The 20,432-nt window shown below is 45.5% G+C and overlaps 1 protein-coding gene across 1 annotated transcript in view; it reads right to left on the minus strand.

Moving 5' to 3' along the window:
• Positions 1-2,288: 2,288 nt before the first annotated feature.
• LOC137438913 (potassium channel subfamily T member 2-like) overlaps positions 2,289-20,432 on the minus strand; it is a 463,350-nt gene continuing 445,206 nt past the window's right edge. Inside the window, exons 28-29 of the mRNA XM_078767009.1 lie at positions 7,459-7,543; positions 2,289-4,128 (exon numbers count right to left, since the gene is read on the minus strand). Of these exons, the coding sequence (XP_078623135.1) occupies positions 4,026-4,128; positions 7,459-7,543 (188 nt within the window). The 3' untranslated portion in view covers positions 2,289-4,025. The remainder of the gene's footprint in view (positions 4,129-7,458; positions 7,544-20,432) is intronic.

A 20,432-nucleotide genomic window follows, 5' to 3' on the forward strand; every position in this document is an offset into this window, starting at 1 on the left:
GGACTGCACCCGTCTGCTGGTTGGACAGTTACATACTTGGAAAGATAATGAAGTCGTTATACAAACCTTAAACTTGGAACATTTTTTCCCACAAACATTGTTTCAGAATTCGTGAATATCATCATATCGTGCTCGTGCTCGCCAACTTGAAAGACTCCGCAATAAAACAGGTCTCACAATTCACTCTCAAGCCTACAAGGACCACCTACAACACTACAAAGATGCCCTCTCCCGTGCCCGCTCCGCCTACTACTCTCAAATTATCCACTCTGGCTCTGGAAACCCAAAAGCACTCTTCTCTACAATAAACAAACTCCTCAGCCCCCTGAACACCACCACCCAGTCATTCACAGTAGACAACTGCATCTCCTTCCTTTCATTCTTCCAATGCAAAATTGACAACATCTACAACAGCTTAACCACCACCGCACCCGCTCCCCCTCAAACCACCTGCCCCCCCCCCCTTATACTGCCAACCCCTGTCTCAGTTCTCCCCAGTCTCCCCTACTGACCTCCTTGAACTCCTCATCGGAATGAAAACTGCCACCTGCACTCTTGACCCCATCCCCTCCAGCTTTGTCAAGGCCTCCCTTCCTGCTCTCTTTCCACTTATCACTGCAACAATAAACTCCTCCCTGTCTACAGGCATCGTCCCACCATCCCTCAAAATTGCTGCTGTTACCCCCATTCTGAAAAAACCTGGACTCAACCCTGACACCCTAAACAACTTCAGACCCATCTCCAAACTACCCTTTCTGTCAAAAGTTTTGGAACGCGCTGTAGCCACTCAACTCAAACATCACCTCTCTGCCAATAACCTGTATGAAACATTCCAATCCGGATTCCGCTCCAACCACAGTACTGAAATTGCCCTCCTCAAAATCACCAACGACCTTCTCCTCTCCTCTGACAACCTCAACATTCTCATCCTCCTCGACCTCAGCGCCGCCTTTGACACCATCAATCACACCATCCTCCTCACCCGACTTGAAACCACCTTTAACATTACCGGCACTGCCCTCTCTTGGATCAAATCATACCTCTCTGACAGACGCCAGTTCATCTCCATCAATAACTGCAAATGCCCGACTGCTCCCCTCCCCCAAGGTGTCCCCCAAGGTTCAGTTCTTGGCCCCCTCCTCTTCATCCTGTACCTGTCCCCCCTTGGTCACTTCATCCGCCGTCATGGTCTCCAATTCCACTGCTTCGCCGATGACATCCAGCTTTTCATCTCCACCAAGTCCATCTCCACCGCCACCCACTCTATCCTGACAAACTGCATCACTGAAATAAAATCCTGGCTTCAAATCAACTTCCTCAAACTTAACTATGATAAATCTGAAATAATCATCATTGGCCCAAAAAACGCTCACCAAATCCACCCATAACTTTGCCCTCAACATCGACGGTTTCCCAGTATCCACCTCCCCTCACATCCGGAATCTTGGCATCATCTTTGACCAAACCCTCTCCTTCGACAAATACACTAAACAGATCACAAAGACAGCCTTCTTTCACCTGAAAAACATCGCCCGTCTCCGTCCATCCCTCTCCTCCACGGCTGCAGAAACCCTCATCAACGCCTTCATCACCTCCCGTGTGGACTACTGCAACATTCTCCTCTATGGTTCAACCTCAACAATCACCAATAAACTCCAATACATTCAGAACTCCGCTGCCCGTCTACTCACCCATTCCCGGACCCGTGACCACATCACCCCTGTCCTTTACAAGCTTCACTGGCTCCCCATACCCCAGAGAATCCAGTACAAAATCCTCCTCTTGACCTACAAAGCCCTCCATAACCTGGCCCCATCCTACCTGACTGACCTCCTCTCCAGACACACTCCCACCCGCAACCTCCGCTCTGCTGGTACCAACCTCCTGACCCCCCCCCCCCCATCCGGACCAAATTCAGATCCTGGGGGGACAGGGCCTTTTCCATCGCTGCTCCCACCCTCTGGAACTCACTACCTCACACCATCAGAGACTCCTCCTCACCCACCACATTCAAAACATCACTCAAGACCCACCTGTTCAACACTGCATTCAACATTTAACCCACAGCATTTAACCCCTGACTATCTCTTCTCCTTCTCCTTCCTTTTGCTTTGATGATTTACCTATTGATTTTTGTCTTTTTGCACTTGTTTTTTGTACTCTGTCAAAGCGCCTTTGGGCTTCTTGAAAAGCGCTATATAAAATAAATGTATTATTATTATTATTATTATATCACATCATCAAGTCGTAGTTGATAAAATGTCTGAAAAGTGTATTTAATTTTGGTACAGTTTTTATAAATAGCACAATGCATGTGTAGGAAAAATACAAACATCTCTCAAAATCCAGTACAAATATAAGGACCTAACACTGACTTTGTAACCTCATCCATGCAGAACCGTACAAAACCGATATAGTACAAAGTCTACAATAAGCACAAACATGAAAAACATTGGTAGAGACTGAAGATATATGCTTCAAGCACAGAGAAGGAGCTAACTTCTACATGCATTGTTGGTTGAGCTTCAAAACAGGCTTTTGGCGAGAAACAGACAACTTGGCACTCGTAAATGCTTTAACAAGATGTGTCGGGAGCTAACCCGAACACAGGTTAGTGCTAAACTTTAGAGCCACTATCTCCCTTCTCACCACAAGGCCCCGTGAGCAGGTACCTACAAAAAGTTATGCTCGGGGTAAATCTCCATCATGTGGAAGTACAAGTATGTACAACTAAGGCGCGTGTTCGTGGCAGGAATTGATGAAGACATGGATGCTGGCAGAATTCGAAGCCACCCGTCTAAGTTCCACAACCGTGCCACAGGTTGTGCGTGACCTTTTAATAACCTGTTGCATCTGCATCCGAAATAAAGGTTTGCTGCACATGCAAAATCAAGCGGATTTCAAGCAAAATCCCATCTTTGTCATTCTGTGGTCAAAGAAAAGTACAAATGTTTCCTCTGTGCTTTGTGTCAACAATGAGTTTAAAGTTCACTCCTGAGGAGGTGGAGGGCATAGGCCTTCTCTATTGTGCAAAAGTGGCCTCTAGTTTCATCGCAATCATTTGAGAGAGAGGAACAAAAAGAGGAGACAAAAGAAAGAAAGCCAAAAGGAAGAGGGGAAAACAAAGAAAGAGGCAAAAGGAAGGGGAAAAACAAGAGAGAGAGAGAACAAGAAAAGACACAAGGAAAGAAAGGACACAGACTCAGCATTGTATATCTGTTTGAGGCACAGGAATACATTGAGAGGCAAACTTTCAGCATGTGTCCCCATCGTGGCCGACAGCAACAGATTAACAATTCAACTTATGCAGGAACGAAAGGACAAGAAAGTCATGGACACAAAACCGAAGCCCTGAAGACCATCATCAAGAACCAAAATCGAAACTGTTAAAAAATCAAAATGGACCTTTTGTTGCCTGGCAACATGAGTGACTATGATGCAAACATTTAGGTGCGACTTTGGATCCAAGGCTTTAATGCTCTATGGTTCTTCCCAAGGCGTTCAAGGTGATGAAGTTAAACACTTTGTAAAATATTAAACGAGATTTCCTCGTCTTCCATAGTCATGGTTTGTGCTCGATATTGTGACAATCTTCACCGAAGTCTAAAATCTTTCACAGCTCACGGTTATGGCACATTGAGGCCTTACCAACACGAATGCGAACACAGGTTGAGGGCAATACGTATAAGCATACGACAAACCATAACGGAGTCCAGCATCAATAAACGTACATCAAAGTCTCTCTTTCGATAAGGTTATTCCCAAGTCCTGATGGGCATTGGACAATGTTCCATTATGGTTATAAACGGCTGGCTCGTACTCAGACAAGCACAGCAGAAAGTCTTTTTTTTCGATCCAAAGAGCTATTCATGAATGCGATGAGGTCTACAAAGCAGCCAAATAATTTGTTGGTCTTCTTAAATTTTAGGAAATGTGTTCAACTCCTCGGATTTTCATTATTCTCTTCTTTTTTTTGATCGAGATGCTTGTAGAAAACAGATATAGACAAGGAGAAAGACGTGGACTCAAAGTTTTGTGTCTCCACAAAGTGGGTCCATGAGACTGCTTGCACGTCGACTTTGTGCGCCATGTGATACTTGCGCCAGAGGATCAGGGCGGATCAGGTACCTGCAATGACAAGGCAATTGTACTATCCCAGAGAAGGTGAGCGATAAACATTAATTCCATACGATTTCACGGAATAAAGGAAATGAATATGTATTCAACTGGGGTTGGGGACTAAGTACAAATTATCTTGTGAAAAAAAAATCAAAATGAAATTGGATTCATTGGATATCAAATAAGGGTTTGTTTTGTTTTGTTTTTGTATACAAGATCGAGGCTCGTGAAAGAGCTAACATCAATCACAAAAAAGACAAACGGACACACAAAACATACAATAAATGGAGCGGGAGACAAGATGGGGAGAGAGGGGGAGGCACACAAGTACAACAGCAGAGAACAGGGACATCGGGAGATCTGTGGGAGGGAGAGGGCTTGGGGGAGGCGGCATGGGAAAGGTATAAAACACATGGACACTGCTAGAACTTCCAGGAAAGAAATAAGTCGGGATTTCCCCCCCAAAAAAGTGGATCTGGGGTGAATTAACGAGGGTAGAAAATATCAAGGTTTTGGATGGGGGAAGATAAGAGATGGTGGTGAACAGCTGTTTTAAACACCTGGAGGGAGGAGTGGGATTGAAGAGAGTGAGGGAGTTTGTTCCAGAGGTGGGAGAAAAGAGGAATGGAAGAGTGAAGGTGAGCAGAGAGTCTTGATTTTGGCAATTTCACCAGAAGAGGGTTGCTGGCAGATCCTGTGTGAAGCGTTGCCGATTTCCACGCATCTAGGTTTCTTGAGATTCAGGAGTGAGTTTTTCGACCCTTCAGGTACCTGAAAAGCCTTTATAGGAAATGCTATTCGAGTTGTTTCCATTCTTTTTTAGACAAGGGCAACAGCCAAGTCCTGTATGATAAGTGGCTGTGTTTGTCTTTCTTGTAAGGAAACCTGCATCTCGTACCATATCCATCTGACTTTTGGAGAATCATGGCTCAGTTGGGTCTTGTGCTCATGTCATCCATCAGGACAGGGCTGGTATGATGGCCTAGACTAGAGGTAAGCACCCTCACCTCTAAGCCCTCTAGCCTGGGTTTGAATCTCGGCTCAGATATGAGCTGTCATCCTGGTGTTTTAGAGGCAGGGTTATACATCGTTACATCAATGTGTGTGCTGTCCCTCTGATGGACATTAAACTGGGTGGCCCGTCTGTCAGCATGTGTTGGTAGATGTTGAAGATCCCTTGGTGTTCTTCATGAAGAGTAGGCGAACTACCGCTGACACCACGGTCGAATTGCTAATTCCTGACTGAAGCTGTAGTGGGCATTGCACCAGTGGCACAGCCGCACCTCCAGACAATGATGCCACCATGCTGCATTGTGCTGCATACGAAAGACGAGGATTCATCAGGATAAAGTTAGGAAAGAAAGCAACAGAAAATGAATGTCATGCATCCTTCATCATCCTGTCCGATATCCTTCGTGGAGGTTTGCAGATGGATGGGGCCACTGTATAAATATACGAGTCCTCACTTCTACCAAGCATTATTGAACTATTAATGTAGCATTCGCATTGCATGATGCTTTCTGTGCTCATAAATAATGTTTCAGACATTATGACGTGCCCAGGATAACTTCTCAGTAGTCAGTACAGCAAATGGCATCCTTGTGAGGACTATCCCTAAACTTTTGAGCAGAAATGTCATGGAAGCCTCTTTTATGGGCAGGATCAGAAGCAATGTGCAGTTGCAAAGAATGACCAACATCTGAGTGATCCATGTCCCGAGCTTGGATGCACGAAATGGGGACAACCAATCTGATCAGTTATCATATTCAATTTGGATTTGGAGTTGGGAAGGGGGGAGGGATGCGGACTTGGAGTTGGGAGGGTGGCAGTGCGAAGTATGCTGAGTTGGGAAGGGAGTTGGGATGCGGAGTGGGGTTGGGAGGAGGGTTGGGATGTGGAGTTGAAGTTGGGAGGGTGGCAGTGCGAAGGATGCTGAGTTGGGAGGGGGGTTGGGATGCGGAGTGGGGTTGGGAGGGGGAGGGGAAAGAGATGCAGACTTGAGTTTGGAGGGAGGAGGGTAGACGGACTTAGATTTGGGAGAGGGGAGGGATGCAGAGTTGGATTTGGGAGAGGGGGGAGGGATGCGGACTTGGAGATGGGAGAGGGTAGGGGTAAGGATTCTGAGTTGGGAGGGGGGAGAGATGCAGACTTGGAGTTGGAGTTGCTTGGGGGTGGGGGTAAGGATGCTAAGTTGAGAGGGGTTAGGGATGCGGAGTTGGGAGGGTGGAGGGATGCAGAGTTGGAGTTAAGAAGGGGGTTTGGATGCGGAGTGGGAGTTGGGAGGGAGGGGGATGCAGACTTGGAGTTGGTAGGGTGGGGAGGGATATGGACTTGGAGTTTGGAGGGGGTGGGGAGATAAGGATGCTGAGTTGGGAGGGTGGAGGGATGCAGAGTTGGAGTTAAGAAGGGGGTTAGGATGCGGAGTGGGAGTTCGGGAGGGGGGGTGCAGACTTGGAGTTGGTAGAGTGGGGAGGGATACGGACTTGGAGTTTGGAGGGGGTGGGGGTAAAGACACTGAGTCGGGAAGGGAGAGAGATGCAGACTTGCAGTTGGTAGGGGTGAGGGTTACAGACTTGGATTTGGGGGGGGGGAGGGATAAAGATGCTGAGTTGGGGGGGGGGGATGCTGAGTTTGGAGGGTGGAGGGATGCAGAGTTGGAGTTAAGAAGGGGGTTAGGATGCGGAGTGGGAGTTCGGGAGGGGGGGTGCAGACTTGGAGTTGGTAGAGTGGGGAGGGATACGGACTTGGAGTTTGGAGGGGGTGGGGGTAAGGACGCTGAGTCGGGAAGGGAGAGAGATGCAGAGTTGCAGTTGGTAGGGGTGAGGGATACGGACTTGGATTTTGGGGGGGCGGGGGGGATAAGGATGCTGAGTTGGGAGGGGGGAGGGATGCAGAGTTGGATTTGGGAGAGGGGGAGAGTTGCATATTTGAAGAAGAAAAGAGTTGGGCACTGAAAGTCATATTTAAACATTACAATGAATTTCCAAGGGACCCTGCCATTACACTGTCAAAAGAGATTCTTGTCAAACTCTCCAAAATATTCCATTCCATTGTTAACTACAAGGTGGTGGAACAGGGTTATCTACGAATCCAGAATAAAAATGAATGTATTGTGGATTTCTTATGGGTTTTTTTTTGGCACATCCTTGTATTACAGTGAAATTTGTCTGAAGGACGGTTTGAAGTCGCCGTGGAAGAAGGAGATTCTAGAATACAAAATCAACTCCTTTGAACCAAACGACCTACAATCGGAGGCTGTCTGAGGTTTCTTTCTGCAATTATTTTAAAACATTCTGATTTATTTTAAGGCCTTGGAATCAGATAAACATGTCACCTTACACAATGTCATGGAGCTCCAGCCGGACGTCCAGTGGAGGGTTAATGAGCACGTAGGAAAGTGTATTTGGATGTTCATTCATCTCATCTGTTGAGCAAAAAAAAACATTTTTCAAACAAAAGAAAAGAAAAAGCAGCAAAGAAGAACAAAAACACAGCATGAAAATAAATTGTCATAAAGGAAATAATATGCGAAAATAAAAAACATTCATCTGTAAGAAAGTAACATTTATAATGTGAGCGAAAGAGATAGAGTTTCTTCTTCTTCACAAGATGGAGGCTCATGGAAGAGCGAGTTGGTTGCTCGTTTGAAATGATAGTAGATCGTAGTCGTAGATCGTAGATCGTAGATAGATCGTAGTCAACGTGTGGCCCTGAATGGGTTTCTCTCATCTCCCCTTCCTGTTCAGGCTGGAGTTCCCCAAGGTAGTGTTCTGGGCCCTGTGCTTTTTCTGGTCTTCATCAATGATCTCTCTGACTCTCTTGAAAATCCTCTCTATCTCTTTGCTGACGACTCTACTCTCTGTCGCTCCATTCCTCATCCCTCAGATCGGCAGTCTGCAGCCTCCTCACTCTCTGCAGACCTGGACAAAATCACAGACTGGTCAAACAAGTGGAACATGTCTTTCAATCCTGACAAATCTCACACTCTTACGATGTCTCTCCGAAAAGACCGACTGGACAACCCTCGCATCCACTTTCTGAATAATCCTCTCCAAGAAGTTCTGTCACTCAAGCTTTTGGGTCTCACTATCTGCCATGATCTTTCCTGGGAAAACCACATTTCAAATCTGGCCTCCAAAGCCAGTCGCCGACTTGGTGTGCGAAGTCCTTCCTTCGGGCACCCCCGTCGTGCGAAGTCCTTCCTTGGTACACCTGAGCTCCTCACCATATACAAGGCTTTCATCCGCAGCTCACTGGAGTACTGCTCTCCCCTCTGGGCTGGTGCTCCTGCCTCAAACCTAGCTCGTCTTCACGCTGTTGAAACCAAAGCGTTCAGAATCATTTGAATCTCCCGCGACGACGCTATCTCCGAGGGCCTTTCACTTACTCACCGCAGGCAGGTTGGTGGTCTTTCCGTCTTCTACCGACTCCTCTCCGGCCTTGCTCCCCCAGCTCTCTCTGGGCTCTGTCCCCCAAATATTCCTGCAGGTCGCACAAGATCTGCCTGCAACCCTCTTATGGTTAAACTGCTAAAATCAAGACTCTCTGCTCACCTTCACTCCTTCATTCCTCTTTTCTCCCACCTCTGGAACAAACTCCCTCACTCTCTTCAATCCCACTCCTCCCTCCAGGTCTTTAAAACGGCTGTTCACCACCATCTCTTATGTTCCCCAATCCAAAACCTTGATCTTTTCTACCCCCGCTAATTTCACCCCAAATCCACTTTTTGAGGTGCCGACTTCTTTCCTGGAAGTCCTTGGTGTCCTTGCGTTTTATACGTATCCTGCCCCCCCCCCCCCCAGGCCCTCTCCCTCCCACACATGTTTGATAAATGTTAGCTCTTTCACGAGCCTCGACTTTGTATACAAAAAAAAAAAAAAAAAAAATTGTATGGAAACAGTTGGACACAACAAGGAAGTGAATGAATGAACTGGAAGAGGAGGAGAGAGAGGATGGCAGGAAACACAGTAACCACCTGAAAGTAAGAGGTGGGGTTGGATTAGGTATGATTAACGCGATTGTGGATAAATAAATGGTCATGAATGATGTTTTCCTCTACTTTTCCTCTACTACGCCAAGGAGTAATGCATTCGATCGTGTCCGTGTGTGTGTGTGTGTGTGTGTGTGTGTGTGTGTGTGTGTGTGTGTGTGTGTGTGTGTGTGAACAAGATATCTGGAAAGGTTCTGAACGGATTTGGATGAAAGTTGGTGCGATGATTGCCCTTGGGATAAGGAAGAATTGATTCGTTTTTGGTGAAGCTCAGGATATTATTCCGGATCGAGGAATTTTTTGAAGGATTTTTTTACCATTGGAAGATCGGGCTCATTTTTTTTTAACATTATCTTCTATATATTCTATATTTAACATTGTGATATGAAAATAGTTTTCATATTTGTTGTAAATGTAGTTTAAACTCGTGGTTATGCGTTAGAGCGGTGTATTTTTTTTAGCAGCGTCGTCTTCAATGTTCATTTTTTTTTCTAATAAAGACATTCTGTCATTTTAAAACCACCAAAGTGTGTATTAGGTTTCCCCGTTTCATAAAATGTATCGTTTGATACGTATAATGCTTTAAAACTGTTGTTTTTTTTTTTGTTTTGTTTTTACCTCAGAAGAGACATCCATCAACATAATTTACCTCAGCGAATATCAATCGCGGCGTCAGTATTTGATGAACTTATAAAGACTTAGGTGACTTATAAGTGTGACCAGCATGTGCACGGGATTCTTCCCAGAAGAATGAGTGGTCGCATTAGCTTGTACGACTTAAAATGAGCGAGTTTTGTTTTGACGTTTGGGCCAGTTTTACATGTTGTATCCCTAAGGAATGAAACGACCGTTTTTCTTGGCTTACAATTTTATTTGAAGTCACACATGCCTCAAAATACACTCACTTATATAGAATTGAACGCTGAATCTGAAAATGTAAGTGAAATTGCCTTGTTTTTTTTAACATTATCTTCTATATATTCTAAATATATATCTGTGCAGTGTCTGTCTTGTGTTGTCTTGTCTTGTGTTGTCACTGAACTACTCCCTCAAACGTTTGTGAAATCGTACTATTCCAACTTGACCCACGGCGGGAGTATGCGCTCTACTGAGTGGCATTCTAGTTGCCGATATTAAAACACCTGAAACATCGGAGAGCAAAAATTAAAATTCACAACATTTACTTTTCTAACATGTCTCCGAGCAAGTTGTAGAAATGTTTTCCACTTTACTACATTTTGAGAACTATGAGGTAAGGGGCCAAGTGCATAAAATTGTCTCAAATCAAACCATGATGGGTACATGGTGTGCTTGTGTGAATCGCAGGAAAAATGTCCTTCGGGTCGAGAATATTTCTTGGCTTGGGCGACATGCAACAGCCCAATTTTGAAGTAATTTCCTGCAGGAAAAATGGCTGTGGAATAAGTGCCTTAGCCTTCTTAAAAAGTATCTATATTGTTGCAGTTCCTGGCAGTTTTTCTGCATTTCTGATATAGACCCCTGAGAAACCTTCCATAAAAGACCCTTGAAAAATCATTCGCACTCCTCTTAATGATTAATCTTTCAATATTCCTTGGTTTTTGGAAATTCATGGAACTATTCCCTGTCATATAAATTTAATTTAAACCGAACAGGTCAGCTCTAATATATATGTATATTTCATATATATGTATATGAAAAACGTACCCGTTCGCAAACAATATATACATACATACACACACACACACACACACACACACACACACACACACACACACACACACACACACACACGCACACACTAACGAGGTGCCCATGCTAAGCACGGGTGGAAAGCCAAAAGCAAACAAAGCGGAAACGGTAAATGGTAAAGCATGGATTCAATAAATTCCACATTATTGTGCCACCTTCAGTCAAATGTCAGACATGGACAGCCGGTTCATGAATGTTTTGGGCAAAAAACAGAAAATGGAAAATGATGAACCAATAAATTCCACATTCCTGTGCCACCTTTAGTAGAACGTCACACATGGACAGCCGGTTCGTGAATGACTTGGGCAAAAAACATTCCCCGTCTGAATGGTTCTATCCCCAGTCAATGGCGAATTAACGAATGTGACGATTAGAAAGTAGAAACCTTCACGTCATTTTCTCATTCATATTTAAACTCAATATCTCTATTTTCATTCCAAACAGCACCATTCAAATCATACATTAATACTATATAACGAAATACTAATGTAAATCACGATTGCATTGAGATATTATCAAACCACCCCATTGTCTTCATCTGTTAACTTCCGGATTTGGGGCAGCTTCGTATGGAGTCAATTTTAAAATCACAATTTTATTGAGGAATTTATGAAAGGTCCCATCTACCTTACGACATGCACTGGGACCCCAAAACGTTCCACAGGGGGGAGTAGTTTCGGGATGGAAGGACAGAAACACTCCTGTTTTATAATATACAAGTGAGAGACCCGTGCTACGCACGGGTGGGAGGCCGGAGCCAAACAGACAATGCAGATACGGCAAATGCTAAAGCATGAAACCAATAAATTCCACATTCCCGTAGCACCTTCAGTCGCACGTCAGACATGGACAGCAAGTTCGTGAAGGACTTCCATGAAAAACGTACCCGTTCGCAAACAAATGGGTACGTTCACGTATGGAAACATCGATCGTGAGTCCGTAGCGAATCTGCATATGGCGATCCGCGAAGTTCACGTTCAGAAAGTAGACCATGCCATCACGGCATGTCGTCATTTACTTGAACTCGATATCTCTTATTTTATTCCAAACAACATAACTCCAATCACAAATTAATCACAAAATAAACTTTTAACAACATTGTTAATGTTTCATTCATTGTAAAAACTACCAAGTCAACAGTTAAAAGGATTTTGAGCCGATAGGTGTTACGGCCTCGGCAAGATCGATGGAGACAGCGATCTGTTAGCTTACACACCGCCCAAATAGCTATGTAGAATTCTCTCATGTGGAGATAAACCCACGTCATTTGAACGTTGGCCGAGGTCATTATTTACTTTTAATGATGTTTATATACGAATCAAAAAGAAGATAATTGGTTTTGGGTCGTCCTTTCCGCATATCTAGTGGGATTGTGAGTTGGAGAGACGACCGTGATGGCGGGGAGGGGTTCGGCATTCTCTCAAGCAGGGATTCAACCCATGTCCTTATAAAAGGTCTTTGTGCGAGGTCACCGAGTCCGATCGGTGCAGCCGATCGGTGCAGCTGTACAGCGATCAGTGCAGCCGTTTGTGCGGCACCCAGGAAAATAACGTTATGCGGTAGTCCAAACCTGAAAATGCTGGAGGCCAAAGCTGTTATTGGAAAAACAATATACCCTATTTTACTCCAGGAGATCCCAGGATTACCCACCTAAAATATCGTTGCGATCGGTTCAGCCGTTTTTGCGGTACCTTCGAACGGAGGGACAGACAGACGGACGGACATTTGGTGAATTATAATAAAATATGTATATCTATATAATAATAGCGTAAGGACTCGACTTTGTTATCCCTTTTACGCCGCACTCAGTGACCCGATGCCCACGGCACTAATGGATTTACGATCTACGAACCGCGCTCTTTGTTTATCACGTACAGCCATACTCGAAAAATCTGAATTAGCCGACGTTGGGGCCCAAAAGCATCCGATTAACTGCCGATACGACGCCATCTTCTTGGCGTCTGCTGGGTGAAGGCGAAGCAAGCCGTCCGCTGATTGGACAGTCGAAGGCGACAGCAAGCCGTCCACTGAGTGGACAATCCTGAGCATGCATTTGTGCCGGTATCGTCGATCGCGGTGTACGCTAACCTCATCAGGTGGGTTTACCATAATTTCTTCCAACCGCGCTCTTTGTTTATCACGTACAGCCATACTCGAAAAATCTGAATTAGTCGACTTTGGGGCCCAAAAGCATCCGATTAACTGCCCATACGACGCCATCGCATTGGCGTCTGCTGGGTGAAGGCGAAGCAAGCCGTCCGCTGATTGGACAGGCGAAGGCGAAAGCAAGCCGTCCACTGAGTGGACAATCCAGAGCATGCATTTGTGCCGGTGTCGTCGATCGCGGTGCCCATCTGATGCCAGTTTACCCTTCGTTCTACAGCGACCTCAGTTTCCTGTTCGCCTGGCATATTCAATGACCATAAATAAAGCCCAGGGCCAAACATTCCGTAAACTGGGTATCTATTTGCCTGCTCCTGTCTTCTCCCACGGCCAGTTATATGTGGCATGTTCAAGAGCACGGTCGTTCAAAGATGTGTATATCAAGGTTGATAATACGAGTACGCAAGGAGTCGTCAGAGGCTTTACCATAACCCCAAACATTGTTTATCCAGAAGTTTTAAAATAATTTCAACCTCTGATACTGCGTTCATTGTGTTATATTCCTACTGCTCTGCCTTGACATTGACGCTTACCAGTGCACCAGTATGGGGCTAATTCCAGTCGATTTACTAATCCGTTCATTTTATAAAAGTCTATGGTTCTACTGCTGTTCCTTTCCATTGACACATACCACTGCACCAGTGTGGCCAGAGTGGTGCTATGCCGATTCCTATAACGAATCCATTTATTTTTCAAAAGTATATCGTAACGTTGTCATTTAAGTAGATTGCAATAAATACGTTGTTCATACACGCACTCTTCATTCTCATCTTTCTTCATAACTCTTACTCGGACAAGCAAATCCCCTATGCCACCCATAATGGTACACTCTATCCATACACCACATCCTCCCTTCCATGGATGTTCCATGGGTTTCGGCTAGTATATATGAATGAATGAATGAATGAATGATCGTTTTAAGGCCATTTTCCCCGCTGGAGCAGGGGTTAGCCTTGCGGGCCCCATCACAATCATGGTTCCCTGTTTGAGGCAATGTTTTTATGGCCGGATGCCCTTCCTGGTGCCAACCCTTGGTCACGCTCTTACGATGCGCAGGGATACGGTGTACCTATTCTAAACCGGGGTACACACCGGGATCATTCATCCCAGCAACCTGATACTCAATTTGCCGATCTCGGAAGGATGACAGGCTGAATCAACCCCCCTGGTGTTAATTCAGCGATCGACCGGGATTCGAACCCAGGATCCTGGGATCCCAAGCCAGCACCCTAACCGCTAAGCCAACACCAGGCTAAAAAAAAAGAAAAAAAAGTATATATATATGTACATGTATATGTATATATACAGGGCGTATAAAAAAAAAGGTAATCCGAATTCAAGGGGTTAATATGCAAAGGTTATTTAGTTTGACAATTTACATGTGGTTTACCAATTATGAGGAGATCCTCAGCTTTCCATTGATGCCTTTCATGCATCATTGCTGTCACTCATGACCGAGTACATGTTCATTGAAAATGACAGGTTCAAATCGCATTTTTACAAGTTTGGCTAATCGGTGCAAGACAGTTTGAAATGGACGCATTACTTGTCGACTGCCAAGTTGATTATGTAAAATTGTTAAGCTGGTCTTGTAATCGTTGGTTGCGTCATCCTTTGTTTAAGATGGGTATTTAAGATGGGCCTACAGTGTATGGGTTTAGAGACAGTCTGAGTCATTGAAAAGATGGTTCAACTTATGACTGAACAGCGGACCTTCGTGGTTACATCCTTTCACCAAACTGGAAGTTTGCAGCGAACTCGTGATGCGTTCAGGGAATGTTTCCCAGAAAGGGAACCTCCAGCAGCCAAAACCATCTGGGCGAATGTTAGAAAATACCAAGAGCATGGCACTAGCCTCAACCGCAACAAGGAGAATTCTGGTAGGAGGCACACTGGGCGATCGGAAATGAACATTGCAGCAGTAAGGCAGCAAGTTTTGGAGCATCCTAGCGATACCAGCGCAAGACGAAATGGGACGGGATTGCCTTCGGCAACATTCAACCGAATCACAAGACTGGACCTCCACCAACATCCATATTGGATTCACATCCGGCATCAACTTATGCCAGGGGATTTTGCCAGGAGGCTGGTGCTTGCCAGATGGTTGATAGCACGTTGCGAAGCAGATATAAATTTCCTGTGGTATCTCGTTATCGGCGAAGAAGCTGCTTTCACCATGGACGGCAAGGTCAATACCCATAATGTTCTTGAATATGCACCGACAGGACAACCCCCGGAATTGAATTTTGACACCAACAAGAATCGACAAAAGTGGCCTGTTTGGTTGGGACTTTGTGGAGGTGGTCAAGTGATCGGACCATTTTTCTTTCAAAGGAATGTCAATGGTAACAGGTATCTGCAGATGATCAATGATGAAGTTTTACTGCAGCTGGAGGAGAACTTTGAGTGACAGGTTCGTGGTGTCTTCAGATATCTCTGGTGGGCCCAAGACGGCGCCCCAGCACATCGTCTTATCGCTGTCCGAGATCGACTGAGGGAACTCTTTGGAGACTGAGTCATCGCCCTCAACCATGCAGAGGAATGGCCGCCAAGATCACCTGACCTCACACCATGTGATTATTTCCTTTGAGTACATTTTAAGAACAAGGTGTTCGTAACTCCTCCCCGTGATCTTGACGAATTGCAGGGCTGTATTCGACATGAAGTGGATGCTTTGCGCAATGACCCGGCTATGGTGAAACGAGCAGTTAAGGGAATGCTCCGCCGCTGTGAGCTTTGTGTTGAAAGGGGAGGTGGACATGTTGAAGGTGTGGGTGCATAAAGGCCAATCATTCCTGAGAAAAGTTCACATCTGAAGTTCATTTTGCACCAATTATCCTGACTTGCATCGATTAGCCAAACTTGTAAAAATGCGATTTGAACTTGTCATTTTCAATGAACATGTACTCGGTCATGTGTGACAGCAATGATGCATGGAAAGTATCAATGGAAAGCATCAATGGAAAGCTGAGGATCTCCTCTTAATTAGTAAACCACATGTAAATTGTCAAAATAAATAACCTTTGCATATTAACCCTTTGAATTCGGATTACCTTTTTTTTGATACGCACTGTATATATGATTTTATCAATTTTTGTGTGATTTTTTTGCACTGTATATGATTTTTATATATGATTTTAAGCATTCAATTGGGCATGTTGATAAGAAAACAATCACAGTTAACATATTTTATTTTTAAATCATTGTTTGAAGCCTGCTTATTTTTAGTGGTCCAAACACTTGTTCTATGGAGGAATTGAACACAGGATTGAATTTGGTGAGCTTGGAAAACATTTCAATGGCATCCTTGAAATGATGTAGATTCAAACTAGAACAATGCGACTGTCGCCAATATGCCTCCTTATAGTCCAACAACGGGTAGATGCCGTCGTTCACTATCCTAAAAATAAACGAGTTTGATTTAAATCCATTCAGCCGTTTTCAAGTATCACATTTTCACCAGCCATGACAGGTTTCACATCGATCGGTGAAGCGGTTTCAGAGAAGGGATTTTTAAAAATAAACATTTTTGGCTGGTATGCCACTTCACCTATGATGTCATCATTATCATGTTTTTGTACCCCATTGGAAGTACTTCACAATGTGCCAAGTTTCAATTTTTTTCCATTCAGGGGTTTCTGAGAAATATATATATATTTTTTTGCTTTTAATCCAAGATGGCTGCCATACCACGTGACGTATGACGTCACAATTATCATAAAAATATTCTGCACGTGTCACTCCTACCCTGAAAATTTTGTCTCAATCGGACATATGGTTGCTGAGAAAAACGAGGTTTAGCCCGTACGTACGGACAACCTGAAAACATCATGCCTCCGGCGACTTTGTCGGCGGAGGCATAAAAACAACAGAGGTGAAAAATAATAATGAAATTGTTATTCAAAATCAGTGTGCATGCTAAGTTAAAAACAAGCGTTACGCCTAGGTCCCCCGTCGGTTAAGTGATGTGAGTTGACAAAGTGGAGGACGCAAGACGGCCATATTGGATTTTGACATGGCGACCCAATTTTCAATAGCGTTCTTCCTTATGCCTAGATACACCTACACACCAGATTAGACGTGAGTAGTTCGTTTATATTTCACGATATTTCGCTCACAATGTTCAGACATACATGGTGGTGGCCATCTTGGATTTTGACGTGGCGACCCAATTTTCAATAGCGTTCTTCCTTATGCCCAGGTACACCCACACGCCAGATTAGAAGTTGGTACTTCGCTTATTTTTCAAGATATTCCGCTCACAAGGTTCAGACATACAGTCCCGTGAAAAAGTAAGTACACCCATGTAACGTTTTGACTTTTACAAAATATTTCAACATACAGCTATTTGATCTTCATTTCAACAATATTGATAGATAAAGGTGATATAATATAACAAATATCATGAAACATTTACATTTTGTACTTCATTGTATAATTTAAATAAACATGAATGCAAATTTCGCATGTGGAAAAAGTAAGTACACCCTTGGCTCTAATAGGTGGTACTGCCCCCTTTGGCAGAAAGAATGATCAATGATGAGGAAAGAACCTCAAGTAGGCGTTTCTTATAACTGTCTACCAGTCTCTGACATCGACTGGGACAAAATGTTTGCCCACTCCTCCATGCAGAATTATTTCAGCTGTGCGATGTTTGAGGTGTTTCTTGCATGCACAGCTCGTTTCTAATCCCCCCACAACATCTCAATGGAATTTAGATCCAGTCTTTGACTTGGCCATTCCAGAACCCTCCATTTCTTTCTTTTCAGCCATTCCTTGGTGGATTTCCTGGTATGTTTAGGGTCATTGTCATGTTGCAAGGTCCACCTTCGGTTGAGCTTCAACTTTCTGACAGATGGCCTCACATTATCCTCAAGCACCCTCTGGTACCATGAAGAATTCATAGTGGATTTTATGATGGTGAGCTGCTCAGGCCCTGATGCAGCAAAGCTGCCCCAAACCTTAATATTTCCACAACCATGCTTTACAGTTAGTATCAGGTTCTTGTGGTCAAATGCTGTCTTTGGTTTTTGCCAAACATGTCTTCTGGTACTGTGGCCAAATAGCTCTACCTTTGACTCATCTGTCCAGAGCACATTGTTCCAGAAGTGCTGGTCTTTGCCGAGGTGTTCATTGGCAAACTTTAGTCTTGCCTTGATGTTCTTTCTGGACAGCAAAGATTTCCTCCTGGCACACCTCCCATGTGGATCAAATTTGTGCAGCCGCTTTCTAATGGTAGACTCGTGCACTTTGACATCAACAGTGGCAAGAGCTACCTGTAGGTCCCGTGATGACATTCTGGGGTTCGTAGAGACTTCTTTCAGCATCTTGCGGTCTGCTCTCGGGCTGAACTTGCTGGGGCGGCCTGGTCTGAACAAGTTGGCAGTTGTTTGGAATCTTCTCCACTTGTAGATGATCTTCCAGACAGTCGAATGATTGATTTCAAATTGTTTGGAGATCTTTTTAAACCCCTTCCCAGACTTGTAGGCATCTATAACCTTCTTCCTGAAGGCCTCAGAGAGCTCTTTTGATCTAGGCATGGTGACGCTGCACACTTCAACAACAAACAACAACAACACAACATGCATTTTAAGGCCATTTTCCCTGCTAGAGCGGGGGTTAGCCTTGCGGTCCCCATGACAATCTTCTCCATTTTGCCCTATTTTCTGTATCTCTCCTTGTTAACCCCCTTGCCCGCATTTCTTCTTCCACCATCTTTAGCCAAGTCTTTCTCGGTCTTCCCCGTCCTCTACTTCCTTCTACATTCATTTCCATCACTCTTCTCAACCAGTCACTTTCATCCTTCCTCAACACATGACCAAACCATCTCATCTCAAATCATCTCAAACCAAACCACACTTCAACAACAAAGAACAAACCAAACTAAATGTCTAAGGTTTAAATAAGACAGGTTCCTCCAAGATCCTCTCTAAGGATGTTCTAATCATTTGCACCTGAGCTGGTGCACCTGATTCTAATTTTAGGTATTTGAAGTGGTGATAAATGTAGGGGTGTACTTACTTTTTCCACATGCAAAATTTGCATTTATGTTTATTTAAATTATGCAATGGACTACAAAATGTAAATGCTTCATGATATTTGTCATATTATATCACCTTTATCTATCAATATTGTTGAAATGAAGATCAAATAGCTGTATGTTGAAAAAGTCAAAACTTTACATGAGGTGTACTTACTTTTTCACGTGAATGTACATGGCGGCGGCCATCTTGGATTTTGACGTGGCGACCCAATTTTCAATAGGGTTCTTCCTTATGCCTAGTTACACCCACACACCACATTAGAAGTTGGTACTTCGCTTATTTTTCAAGTTATTCCGCTCACAAGGTTCAGACATACATGGCGTTGAAGGAGCTGTGGCTCCCACGTCGATCGAAAGAATGGACGCGACAAAAAGCTTGAATTCATCTGAGCTGCTTTATTCGAATCAAACACTCAGGCACTCTGGGAAAAACGTTTTACGGTCGGCAATATATATCTATTCCGCCAGGGGGTTTGCCCAGGCCTGGCGCCAGGGGGCGTGGCCCCGCGGGCCGGCTGCGGCCTGGCAAGCCGAGGGCGAGCCTGCCCGGGCGTCCCGACCGAGGCCTGGCAAGTCGAGCGCGGGCCTGCCCGGGCGTCCTGGACGAGCCCGGCCTGGTGATCGCTCCGCGTCCTTGATAGGTGCAAGGCGATTGTGTAACCCCAGCGGCAGCCGCTACACACGTCCCCCCAGAATCGACTTGCACCGGCAGGGTCAACTTGAGGGGGGTCCTGATGACCCGGCCGAAGCGACCCCTGGTGGGTCGTGGGAGGGGGTCCGGTGAGGTGGTGGGCGGTCGAGTGGGGGGCACCGTGGACGGGGGGCGGCCTCGCCGCGGCGGGAGGGCCACCCGTGGTGGGTGGTCGACGTCCACGTGCGCCGGCTTGAGGCGGTCCACTGCAATCCGGTCCGACCTGCCGCCGATGTCGATGACGAACGACTTGTCGTCCCGTCGCAGCACCCGGAAGGGCCCGTCGTACGGCGGCTGGAGTGGCCGCCGATGTGCGTCGTGACGCACAAAAACATACTCCGCGGTGCGGAGTGCTGGGGGGACGTAGGACTGGGGGTCACCGTGGTGGGATGTCGGCACGGGGGCAAACCGTCGGGCGGCCTCCTGGAGGTCCGAGCGCTGGCGAGCTGCGGACCAGGGGCTGGTAGCGTCGGGCACGAATTCGCCCGGGACGCGTAGCACCTGGCCATAGACCAGCTCGGCGGTGGATGCCTGGAGGTCCTCCTTGGGGGCCGTGCGAAGGCCCAAAAGGACCCACGGCAGCCGGTCGGCCCAACCGCCGTCTTGAAGGCCGGCCATGAGCGCGGCCTTCATGGAGCGGTGGAATCGCTCGCACAACCCGTTTGCTTGGGGGTGGTAGGCCGTAGTACGGTGGA

Source organism: Myxine glutinosa, chromosome 13, assembly GCF_964187855.1.
Source record: "Myxine glutinosa chromosome 13, kmMyxGlut1.1, whole genome shotgun sequence".
Classification (NCBI taxonomy): domain Eukaryota; kingdom Metazoa; phylum Chordata; class Myxini; order Myxiniformes; family Myxinidae; genus Myxine; species Myxine glutinosa.